This window comes from Dreissena polymorpha, chromosome 15, assembly GCF_020536995.1.
Source record: "Dreissena polymorpha isolate Duluth1 chromosome 15, UMN_Dpol_1.0, whole genome shotgun sequence".
Classification (NCBI taxonomy): domain Eukaryota; kingdom Metazoa; phylum Mollusca; class Bivalvia; order Myida; family Dreissenidae; genus Dreissena; species Dreissena polymorpha.
In genome coordinates, this window is record NC_068369.1 from 53,383,092 (window position 1) to 53,395,281 (window position 12,190).

At 37.4% G+C, this 12,190-nt stretch overlaps 1 protein-coding gene across 7 annotated transcripts in view; it reads left to right on the plus strand.

Moving 5' to 3' along the window:
- Nucleotides 1–12,190, plus strand: part of LOC127859291 (signal transducer and activator of transcription 5A-like) — a 68,592-nt gene that overhangs the window by 41,310 nt on the left and 15,092 nt on the right. For 6 of the 7 annotated variants that reach the window (XM_052396534.1, XM_052396533.1, XM_052396538.1 and 3 more), the window contains exons 14-20: nucleotides 2,408–2,500; nucleotides 3,396–3,596; nucleotides 5,889–5,983; nucleotides 7,574–7,713; nucleotides 8,173–8,334; nucleotides 9,620–9,686; nucleotides 9,986–10,111. In XM_052396534.1, coding sequence (XP_052252494.1) covers nucleotides 2,408–2,500; nucleotides 3,396–3,596; nucleotides 5,889–5,983; nucleotides 7,574–7,713; nucleotides 8,173–8,334; nucleotides 9,620–9,686; nucleotides 9,986–10,111 — 884 coding nt within the window. The remainder of the gene's footprint in view (nucleotides 1–2,407; nucleotides 2,501–3,395; nucleotides 3,597–5,888; nucleotides 5,984–7,573; nucleotides 7,714–8,172; nucleotides 8,335–9,619; nucleotides 9,687–9,985; nucleotides 10,112–12,190) is intronic. The other variant, XM_052396537.1, reaches the window with a different exon arrangement.

Sequence of the window (12,190 nt, forward strand, 5' to 3'; positions counted from 1 at the left end):
CAACTTCTATGCCCTTAAGATGTTTCCTTTTATCTGAATATATAGTGCAATATTGTGACAAAAAAAAACTTTGGGGAGCATCACCTGTCTCCGATGGTTTCATGTTTCTTACTCCGGCTTTGCAGAGAGAGAGATTAACCTTGAAAAATGCTCAAAATCAATAGGGAGTGCCTTAAAATGCATATTTCTACAGAAACCTTGAAACATGCTTGGAAAGTGCTTGAATTCAGATCCAAAAGTGCTTAAAAATTAAAAGTCAAGACAAATCTATTCTTATATTAAATATGTATCTTATTATGAACAATGGAATTTTTGATACAATGTATTATGTAGGCTAAGCATGAAATCTGAAACTAGTTCTTAAATTTTGCTTTATGACCTTGAAAAATACTTAAAAAGTGCTTGGATTTTGTCAGACATTTTCTTTCTGAACCCTGTAACAGAATGATGCCTAGTTTATCTTGCAGAATACTGACTTTTCATTGCTTAGCCTTGAAGCACCATTACATGTGGAATTCCAAAGCACATCATTAGCAGTTAACATTCCAAGCAATTGTAATATCTGAGTCTATACTAGTATTTAATTTGCAGTTTGGCTATGTCTGCTATCCATATATATGTGTTTACTTCATGGTTCTGGACTATTAAACTGCTAATACAACAACTGCATTTATACTGAAATGGTGATGTAGTAAACATGCTTTTGGGGGTGTGGCTGTAATCCCCTTCAGTTTGTAAAGACAACCGCTCTTGAAGGTTTTCTCCGATTAATAATTAGTTATAATGTAAGGTTAATATGGCTGTTAATTTGTAAGTTGTTCTTTTGATAATAACGGTTATGTTTAATCCAGGATTACTGCCTCAGTGGACGTTTTTAGCTTTCTCCAAGAGTTGTTATAATAGAAAGATTTCATCAATCTAGCCCATAGTTTATATGTTTTTTTCCCCTATGAAATTTCTAAACGAATTGGGGGTTTGGAATGCAGAAGTTGTCATTTATAATCAAGTAATCCCATTGTTCAGCACAGGATGAAATTTTGGTCCTCGTGCTCCTTGTGAACATGAAGGCGTGAAACACTTCCACCTTCTACAATTTTGTTTAGACATTTTTACTCACTTCATGTTGCACCATTTTCCTGTTTCTTAGCATATGTATACTATATGGAGTTGTGTATGTTAATTTTTTTCTACATCTATATAAACACATTTACAATTATAATTTTCAATATTGTTGCAGAGAAATATTTGAATGATTTATACTTGTGTGTGTGGTAGCATCTACATGTATTGATGTAGTTCTGGAATAACTGGGCTCAAAGTATGTTCAGTAAGTGTCGTCCCTCAAAGTATGTTCAGTAAGTGTCGTCCCTCAAAGTATGTTCAGTAAGTGTCGTCCCTTAAAGTATGTTCAGTAAGTGTCGTCCCTCAAAGTATGTTCATTAAGTGTCGTCCCAGATAAGCCTCTGCAGACTGCTCTGGCTTGACATGAACGACACTTTGCCTTGAATAGATTATAGTTTAAAAGAGGCTTTCTTTATACGAAAAATCATAAAGTGAAAAGTGTTGTCCCTGATAAGCCTGTGCTGACTGCTCAAGCTTAACAGGGATGACACTTTACACACATGCTTTAAGTAAATATCAGGTATGACACTTTACACACATGCTTTAAGTAAATATCAGGGATTACACTTTACACACATGCTTTAAGTAAATATCAGGGGTGACACTTTACACACATGCTTTAAGTAAATATCAGGGATGACACTTTACACACATGCTTTAAGTAAATATCAGGGATTACACTTTACACACATGCTTTAAGTAAATATCAGGGATGACACTTTACACACATGCTTTAAGTAAATATCAGGTATGACACTTTACACACATGCTTTAAGTAAATATCACGTATGCCACTTTACACACATGCTTTAAGTAAATATCAGGGATGACACTTTACTCACATGCTTTAAGTAAATATCAGGGGTGACACTTTACACACATGCTTTAAGTAAATATCAGGGGTGACACTTTACACACATGCTTTAAGTAAATATCAGGTATGACACTTTACACACATGCTTTAAGTAAATATCAGGTATGACACTTTACACACATGCTTTAAGTAAATAACAGGTATGACACTTTACACACATGCTTTAAGTAAATATCAGGTTTGACTTTTTACACACATGCTTTAAGTAAATATCAGGTATGACACTTTACAACCATGCTTTAAGTAAATATCAGGTATGACACTTTACAACCATGCTTTAAGTAAATATCAGGGATGACACTTTACAACCATGCTTTAAGTAAATATCAGGGATGACACTTAACGCACAAGCTTTAAACTCAGTTTTCTTAAAATGCGGCTCAATTGATGTCGTATTGCTGGTTATTGCAGACGTTGTCGCTCCCAGTGATTGTCACTGTCCATGGCAACCAGGAGTGCCAGGCAACGGCAACCTTCATCTGGGACAACCAGTTCTCAGAACCGGTATGGAAGACATTCGCAGCTGTTTGTTTATTTTACAAAATATGCTTAAGTTTTGTTGTATCACACATAGTTATATAATCCATTTGTAAGGTGTTTATTGTTTGGTTGTGGGTGACATTAAGTGCGTCCTATTGTCTGTATCTGGTAGGACTATGACCACATTTTAAAGTTTGGGAATGATATTAAGAATCTTAATTATATCCTTAATATGGGGTATACATTCATGTAATACTGTACCTTGGTGTGCAGCTGTGTTATTTTCTATAGGACCAATATACAAATTATACATATTGGGTTATGTTGGTTTCAGGCTGATCTAGTTTAGGATTTCACTTTGGGCTCGAAAGGTCACTTACTAAAATGGAGAAAGACTTTCCGTTTTATAACTTAGGTTTTGGTTGGGATATTGTGCTGTTATTATACCTCTAATAAACAAAGTTTATTGGGGTTTACTAGAATGGCCCTGTCAGTCAGTCAGTTAGTCAGTCAGTCAGTCAGTCAGTCAGTCAGTCAGTCAGTCAGTTAGTCAGTCTATCAGTCAGTTGGTTAGTCAGTCAGTCAGTCAGTCATTTGGTCTGTCTGTGAGGCTGCACATGTGCACTTTGTGGGGCTTATTAGTCTCAGTTTTTTACCAGTGCTTCTACTAGGTTTCAAAAGTCCTGACCATTTTTATTTCATATTTAAGTAAATCTTACCGTATGTGTTGATTGCTGGATGCATGGATGTTCCAAGTCTATCCATTTCCCGATAATCTTGTGTAATTACGATTTCTATTTTCAAAACCAAAATATGGCCAATATCTGCAATGTCTGCAATTTTTTTTCCACTCCTATGTTTTCATTATTAATTGACTGGAAAGCGAGTATTTGCTGAGTATTCATGGATATACCTGCAGGGACGTATCCCATTTCAAGTGCCTGACAGTGCCCCATGGATAGAAGTGGCCAAAATGTTGTCTACAAAGTTCCACCAGATGACAGGACGGGCTCTCACCGAGGACAATCTACGATACATCGGAACCAAGTTGTTTGGTCAGACGGGAAACATGCCCCCTGATCCAACGAAGATTCAGATAAGATGGCATCAGTTTAACAGGGTTTGTTGGATTTCCGTGTTTTACTAACATGTTTTTATGCCCCTGAAGGAGGGCATATAGTGATCGCACTGTCCGTCTGTCTGTCCCTCTGTCACATTTTTTGCGTTTAGGTTTGGAAAAATGCTCACAACTTCTTTGTGGCTTCAGATGTAACCTTCATATTTGGTATGCATGTGTATATGGACAAGGCCTTTCCATACGCACACAAATTTTGACCCCTTTGACCTTGAATGTAGGGTCCGCCTTAAGGTTTCAAAATCTGCGTTTAGGTTTAGAAAAAAAGCGTTTTTCAGGGGCATGTGTCTTCCGATGGAGACAGCTCTTGTTAAATGACAGAGGGTTACTTACTCATGGATGTTGTTGTTAACATTTCATCCTTTTACCCAAGCGTTTACTTAAAGTAATTTTTAATGGCTAAATTTAAATGTTTATTGCTATGATATGTGACTTATTTTGACAGGGTTTCGCACAGACCTTGAAAAGTGCTTGAAAATCAAGGTTTATCTTGAAAAGTGCTTAAAAACGATCTTGAGTGCTTAAAAGTGCTTATTTTCAACCATAGCCTTGAAAAGTGCTTAGAAAGTGCTTGAATTTAGCTGGAAAAGTGCTTGAAAATGAAATAAAAACAATTAAAAATGTTAAAAACAGATTCATTATCTCCAAGCTTTCAGATAATTTCACGTCATATCGATCCAATGATATTGATCGCTCCTCCTATCTGACCCACGGCAATGTTCGCGCGCTTTTCATCAGAACAAAGAAATTCATTTATTTCATGTAGAAGTTGTAACCTAAAATAGCTGTACACAAAGCGTGCAAACCATGTCAGATGATTTACACATGTTGCAATACAACTGTCCTGATTGGGCGCTTATTTCATCAAATCTTTAAATAGAATCATATGAGGAAATTCATTTGATAATTTTGAAAATTGCAAACGTTTGTGTTTATGACTCTAATTATCGTCTATATAACCCACCCATAACTTGATTTTAAAAATGGAAATCGGGCATATATGGGATTATTGAGTAATGGATAAAGATGGAAGAGGTTGCATGTATGCGATTGAGACAGTTGAAACGTATGTATCGGGGAATCTGGAGACTCAGGATAATATCATTACTACAATTAGTTATGAGTTCTCCATGGCTTCAAACTGTTAATTGAATAATCAAACACTCAATTAACACTCCTCCAGGTGCGGTATCCTACAGCTAGGTGCGAACACTGTTTTCTTTTATACGTGAAGTTTTATAAGACAAAAAACACTGTCATGGGCATGGGCGTGAAATACATTATTCATTATCACTTTTAAATGAAAAGGATCAATACAATACGTTTATGTTGAATTAAAATTTTTTAAGCAAACACGATAAACACGGCGGTATATATTATGAGTCTGCGGTAATTTGCGGTGCTCGCCTTATGGCAAACGGCCCCGCGACATTTGATCTGAACACTCATCGCGGGGTTCATATTGGTAAGCAAACACAGTGAGATGAACACCGCAACAAGTGGCGTTTGTTTAAGTACACAGTACCTGTACCAAGGGTAAAAATACATATTTTCATGTCTTTTCCATGAGTCCGAAGTCGTAGTTTTTTCCAGATTTATGACAGTTTCAATCGGTTTATACTAGCAGGTACTTGATCGGTACGGGTTTTATAATGTAAGGGAGGTAACTCTTACTCATCTGTCGCCAATTGGTCTACTTTGTTTGTTTTTTGTATGCATTATGCCATTACGGTGCTGACAAGTTGAAATATGCTAGTGAATAAGTGCATTTTTCAGAAAGGGTTGCTTTTGAAGTACCCTTGGGTTATTGATAACGCCAATTCTAAGTATGCAGAACAGATATAGAGATGGCTAGTATGGGGGAATGCGCATTGTTAAGCCACCAGAAGGGTGAACATTTAGAATACATATTCAATACAAATAACGGGTTTTGTTTTGGTATGTGTAATGCCTTTGGTCAATTACGGTACTATATCATAATGAAATATCTTACTTTTGATTAAAACAGTTGTTACGGTATCAGGGTAGTGCAGACTGTTGTAAGTCACAAAGAATGTTAAGCAAGAAGGGACCAATTTAGCGAAAAATGTTGTCAGTATTGGACATTTCATTCAAGAAAATCTGTATGAACCCTGTTTGAGAAATTAAGCATTAAGTCAGTGTTTACGTGCAATTTTTAGCTCAGCTTACCACAATAATGCTTTTGGTGATCTTATGTGATTGACTTTTGTTCACTGTGTGTCATCAACATTTGCCTTGTGAACTCTATGTTTTCAGGAGAACCTTCCTGGTCGCAATTTCACATTCTGGGAGTGGTTCTGGGCGGTGGCCAAGCTTGTCAAGGAGCAACTCAAGAGTCCATGGATGGATGGGTACATGTTTACACTGAAGCTCTAAGATAATCAAATTTAAAAATGGCTTTGGCAACCGGCATGAAATCTGAAAAGCCTGTTAGTAACTCGCTGTCTGTTGAGGTTTCATACTGTTTGCTGCTCATCATTAACTTAGGGCTGGAAATGAAGCCTTTAAAAATACTATAAAATACTTTTTTGCGCATTAGAAGTTACTTGCATGCTGATCAGGTTATAGACTGGTTGCATATAGCCATGTTCCCTTGGCTTCTGAGCGTGAAAGAGTTAACTTCCAACAAATAGTCCGTAGAATGCACAAAACAGTATTTTTAGGAACTTTTCAAATAGCTCATTCTTTTCATGTTGTTAGCAGACTAATCCATGAAAATAAGAGTATGTGTGTATTTACTTGTCAGTTGTGTTAAAAGACGAATTTATCCCTTGTTTGAAAACAATCCCTTTATTTTTTGCTCTCTTTACGTTCATGACGTTTGATTTGGCAAACTCTAGTTGAGAACTATCAAACAAATCCTAGAGTGGCCTGGAGTATTGAGAAACATGGGGCAATAACAAATGCTGGGGGAAAAAAAAAAATCATTTGGGGGGAATTTTACAAAACTTGAAATGAAAAATAGGCAACAGAGGTTATTAACTTTTTATTTTTAAAGAACTTTAGAAATAAAAACCATTATTTTTAACATAGTTTATAATAAACATTCAAATGCTAGATCAAAACCAAATAGACACATAGAGTTTAGAAGAATGAAATGTCCTCCATAAATTTCATTTGAAGCTTTTACAGCACTTGCAATCTTTCTACAAAAATATGTATAACATTTCAGTTAGTGTATTTAGCTTCCATATCTGTGGCCTCTATTAATCCACATACTTTCCTTGCTGTTCAGCCTTATTGCAGAGGGATCATTTTTATGCGAATTTATTCAAATGTATGTATAATATGTAATCACAGTTGTCAACATGACTTATTTAGATATACACAAAAATAATTGATGCTTTACTAGTTCATAGCAAAGTTGATAAGTTATACCTGTCAGCGTGTCCGATAGTCTGTCATTTCAACAATGTACTCCTTTTGCAGGGCCGCGTCATGCGAAAATGGGTCTTACGCCATATACGGTCAGCCATCCCTTTTGCACAGTCTGGCCAGGAGTTACCCTGTCTGCTAATAAGGCCACAAAAGCTTATGTGACTTTAGCCTTTCCCCCATAAGAATCGAAGTGAAAATGGCTTTTGCAACCAGCTTAAAACCAGAACAGCCTGCAAGTAACTTGCAATCTGTTCAGGTTTTATGCTGTTCCCTGCTCTTCACTATCAAAGGGTTGGAAATGAAGCCTTTAAAACTTGAATCTAGTAAGAAAGGTCTTGAATTAAATGTAACTTTTTAAGATGCCACAAATATGTCAAAATGCGTATCTAAGTGGGAAAGGGCTAATAGTGGACAGCAGAGCTCCTGACCAAACTTTGCTGATGCCCAGGCCAGTCTTGAGCTACGCTGCCGGCATATGGCATAAGTCCCATTTTGGCATGACAAAAGTGTGTGAATATTATAGCCATTTACATCTAACACTTATAGTTGGTATCTGTTTGTAGGTTAATCATAGGCTTTATGGACCGACAGGAGTCCAATGATATGCTGCTAACAAAGCCGAATGGCACATTTTTGTTGCGGTTTTCTGACACCACTCTTGGCGGGATAACAATAGCCTGGGTTGCCAACAGCAACGAGAATGGTACGGGAAATGTGAATACAAAAATGATTGTTCAGTCTTCTTCCATTTTTTATTGGGTATTTTAACAACTGTAATAATAGGTTCAATGAGATTGTCTTTGTTTTGATGACCCTAGCAACTTGTGGGGTAAAAAAGGAGTTCAGGGTTGCTGCTTATTTTCTGTTCCATCACTTTGACAATCTAGCGCAACAAACAAACAATGAAATGAATCTATTCAACATTAAAAACAATTGAGAAAAAATACAACAAAAATTGTTTAATTGGTTTGCAAAAATTCTATTTATGTTCAGTATAAATCTAAATGACATTATTATGTTTTATTAGTTTGTTTGTAATAAAGCATTTCTTAAAAGTTATTTTAAGCGTTATAAATTTCGAAACTGAAAAAAAAATCCTGCATGTAAAGACATATTTCCATATCGCATGACAGTCACTGTAAACCTGCTGTCTTTATTGCAGTGGACAGACAGGTGTGGAACCTAGCCCCCTTCACCATCAAGGACTTTGCTATAAGGGGCCTCGCTGACCGTATCAAGGACTTACCGGCTCTCGTCAACCTCTACCCAGACACCCCAAAGAATGACGCCTTTGCAAAATACTTCACCCCTGCCACAGGTCTGGGTAATGCATAGGACCTAGTTGTTAACAATTTTGGTTCCTAAAAAGTAAAAGACATGGTTAACTTATAACATATATGAGCCATTCAATGGGAAATCAGGGCTTAACCCTTTCAGTGCGGGAACCGAATTTTGAAGGCCTGTGCAAACAGTTTGGATCCAGATGAGACGCCACAGAACGTGGCGTCTCATCAGGGTCCAAACTGTTTGCTATTCTGATAGTATTTTTTGAAAAAAAAATAGAAGAAAATGCTAATTTTTTTAATTTAGCAGACAACATTTTAGCAGAGGACAAATTTCCCAGCATGCAAAGCGTTAATGAATTTGCATAAAGTGTCGTCCCAGATAAGCCTTGCTGTCCTCACTGTGCAGACTTCAAAGGCTAATCTTAAATGACACTTTATACACATGCATTAAGCCCTGCTGTGTTAGAACTGTCCAAAATCAATACAAAGAATTAAATGGTTCTTAAAATTTATGCATCCATGGTGAAGGTTATGCATATAAGAAAGAGAAAACTTCAATCTGGATAATGTCACCAACAGGTAAAATGTTTAAGTACGGGATCATTCTGATTTATAAGATACGATGGCTATCATTTGGTTCTTTATTTCCTAAATAATATTAAGGGTCAAGTGATTATTTCAAATCTAGTGGCAAACCTGATTTGTAAAAACTGAAAAGAAAGTCAATTTGAGCATGTTGGAAATTGTGCAACAGTAGAGATAACTTAAAGTTCCTTTCTTGTGGCATTGTTATGAAAGTTTGATATTTCCTTACAAATTTGCCCTCTATGAATGTGTCTGTTGCCTACTGTAATGTAGGTCGTAAACACTTCTAAAATACTTGCCTATTTTCAACCGTTTCATCTTTATCCAGCACTTACCAAGTACCTGCCTGTTTTCCACCGTATCATCTTTAGCCAACACTTACCAAGGACTTGCCTGTTTTCCACTGTATCATCTTTATCCAACACTTACCAAGGACTTGCCTGTTTTCCACCGTATCATCTTTATCTAACACTTACCAAGTACTTGCCTGTTTTCCACTGTCTCATCTTTATCCAACACTTACCAAGTACATGCCTGTTTTTCAATGTATCATCTTTATCCAACACTTACCAAGTACATGCCTGTTTTTCAATGTATCATCTTCATCCAACACTTACCAAGTACATGCCTGTTTTTCACTGTATCATCTTTATCCAACACTTACCAAGTACATGCCTGTTTTTCACTGTATCATCTTTATCCAACACTTACCAAGTACATGCCTGTTTTTCAATGTAGATCCAAACCAAGAACAGAGTGGCTATGTGAAGTCTACCTTGGTACTTACAGTACTTGATGGACAGAGGTATGCGCAAAACTTAGAACTAACTTATCCACGTTTTCAACCCAAAAAATGATGCCTCCTTACGAAGAAGTGGTTTATATTGCTTTGAACTTGTTTGTGGGTCAATAGGTCATACAATAGGTTTGTGAAATAATAATTGAATGCCCACAAGGTACTTTAAATGCATGTTGTAATTGTAAATGACCATGAGCTGTATATGGTTAAGACGAAGTAAGCTATTCTGTTCTGTTCTGGACATTTTGGATATCAGTTGTTAATATTAGAACTCAGTTCATTTGATCTGTCTGTCTTTGTTTCAGCCTAGGTGCTCACGGAGGCGGGACTTCGTACTACGATGTGCACACGCCCCTAGATGGTGCAAATCCACTTTCGCCAGGGTCTGACTGCTGGTCAAGTGCCATGACCCCTCGACCTGAGAACGCAACGTAAGTCTGTCAGGGCCACAGAATCAGCATTGTACGCACATTTCACGTAAGAAATAGGTTGACCACTTGATCGATGTTGTTTTATTTGTAGCTTTGTTGCTTCCTTTGTTTGCGGTCAAAAATAAGTGGTGCAAAGCTTCTCAGATATTATTGCTTAGTATTTAAAATATCTGTGATTCTGTCATTGTATGTAGCTTTTGTTAGTTGGTAAGGCAGGTGTACATCTTTTGTTATCCTTCAACCTTGCCTAAATCAGTTATTTTTATGTCCCCAGATCGAATGATTGGGAGTATATTGTTTTTGGCCTGTCTGTCTGTCTGTCAATGTCTGTCTGTCTGTAATTGTATGTGTCACAAACTTTAACCATGGTCATAACTTTTGCAAAATTGAAGATGGCAACCTGATATTTGGCATGCACATGTATCTCATGGAGCTGCACATTTTGAGTGGTGCAAGGTCAAGGTCATCCTTCAAGGTGAAAGGTCAAATATATGGCTTCAAAGCGGCGTAGTAGGGGGCATTGTGTTTCACAAACACAGCTGTTGTTATTTGCTATAAAGGTAAATGAAATGTGCTTGCCTAGTCACTTTTTATGCCCCCCTTCGAAGAAGAGGGGGTATATTGCTTTGCTCATGTCGGTCGGTCTGTCGGTCCGTCCACCAGGTGGTTGTCAGATGATAACTCAAGAACGCTTGGGCCTTGGATCATGAAACTTCATAGGTACATTGATCATGACTTGCAGATGACCCCTATTGATTTTGAGGTCACTAGGTCAAAGGTCAAGGTCACGGTGACCCGAAATAGTAAAATGGTTTTTGAATGATAACTCAAGAACGCATACGCCTAGGATCATGAAACTTCATGGGTAGATTGATCGTGACTCGCAGATGACCCCTATTGATTTTGAGGTCTCTAGGTCAAAGGTCAAGGTCACGGTGACCCGAAATAGTAAAATGGTTTCCGGATGATAACTCAAGAAAGCATACGCCTAGGATCATAAAACTTCATGGGTAGATTGATCATGACTCGCAGATGACCCCTATATGGATTTTGAGGTCACTAGGTCAAAGGTCAAGGTCACGGTGACCCGAAATAGTAAAATGGTTTTAGGATGATAACTCAAGAACGCATATGCCTAGGATCATGAAACTTCACAGGTAGATTGATCATGACTCGCAGATGACCCCTATTGATTTTGAGGTCACAAGGTCAAAGGTCAAGGTCACGGTGACCCGAAATAGTAAAATGATTTTCGGATGATAACTCAAGAACGCTTTTGCCTAGGATCATGACACTTCATAGGTACATTGATCGTGACTCGCAGATGACCCCTATCGATTTTTAGGTCACTAGGTCAAGGTCACACTGACAAAAAACGTATTCACACAATGGCTGCCACTACAACGGACAGCCCATATGGGGGGCATGCATGTTTTACAAACAAGCCCTTGTTCTTTGAATATTTAGTGCATTAAACTTCTAACAAAACGTGCTTGAATTTAATTTATCCTGGCTGATGGCTTCTTGTAGAATGATTTCTATGCTTCTTTAAGCTTGCTTAGAATGAATGACTGTGTCAATGTTTTTAGTTTGACTATCATTGCCCTCGTTTGACTGTTTTTGTTGCTGAAATTCGGCCCCATTTCCCCCTTAAAATAGTATACCTTTTTCCCCTATTTCAGCTGAAAATTACCCCTCTTATTTTTTATTTTTTTATTTTTATACCTATGATGCAAGCTGGTATCGTGCTATTAACCTTTGATTTAATGTATATTTATGTAAATAACATTAAAATATAGCAATTTTAAGTGTTAAATGGTTGGTGAAAAGATCTAAATTTCCCATTTTGGCCCAAAACGACACGAAATTCCCCCCTCTAAGGGCCCTGGCCCCAATCCCCCAAAATGTAGCAATGGCCCGACTATTTACCCTATATTGCTAGCTATACTACTCACCCAAATGTCAATGTAGGCAGCCATGGTATGCTCTGGTCAAGGTAAAGGTGCACACTTTTTTTGCACCAGTTTGGTAATGGGGCCAGGTCTCTTTGGGTTGGGAAAAATTGCGACCTTTGGCTAA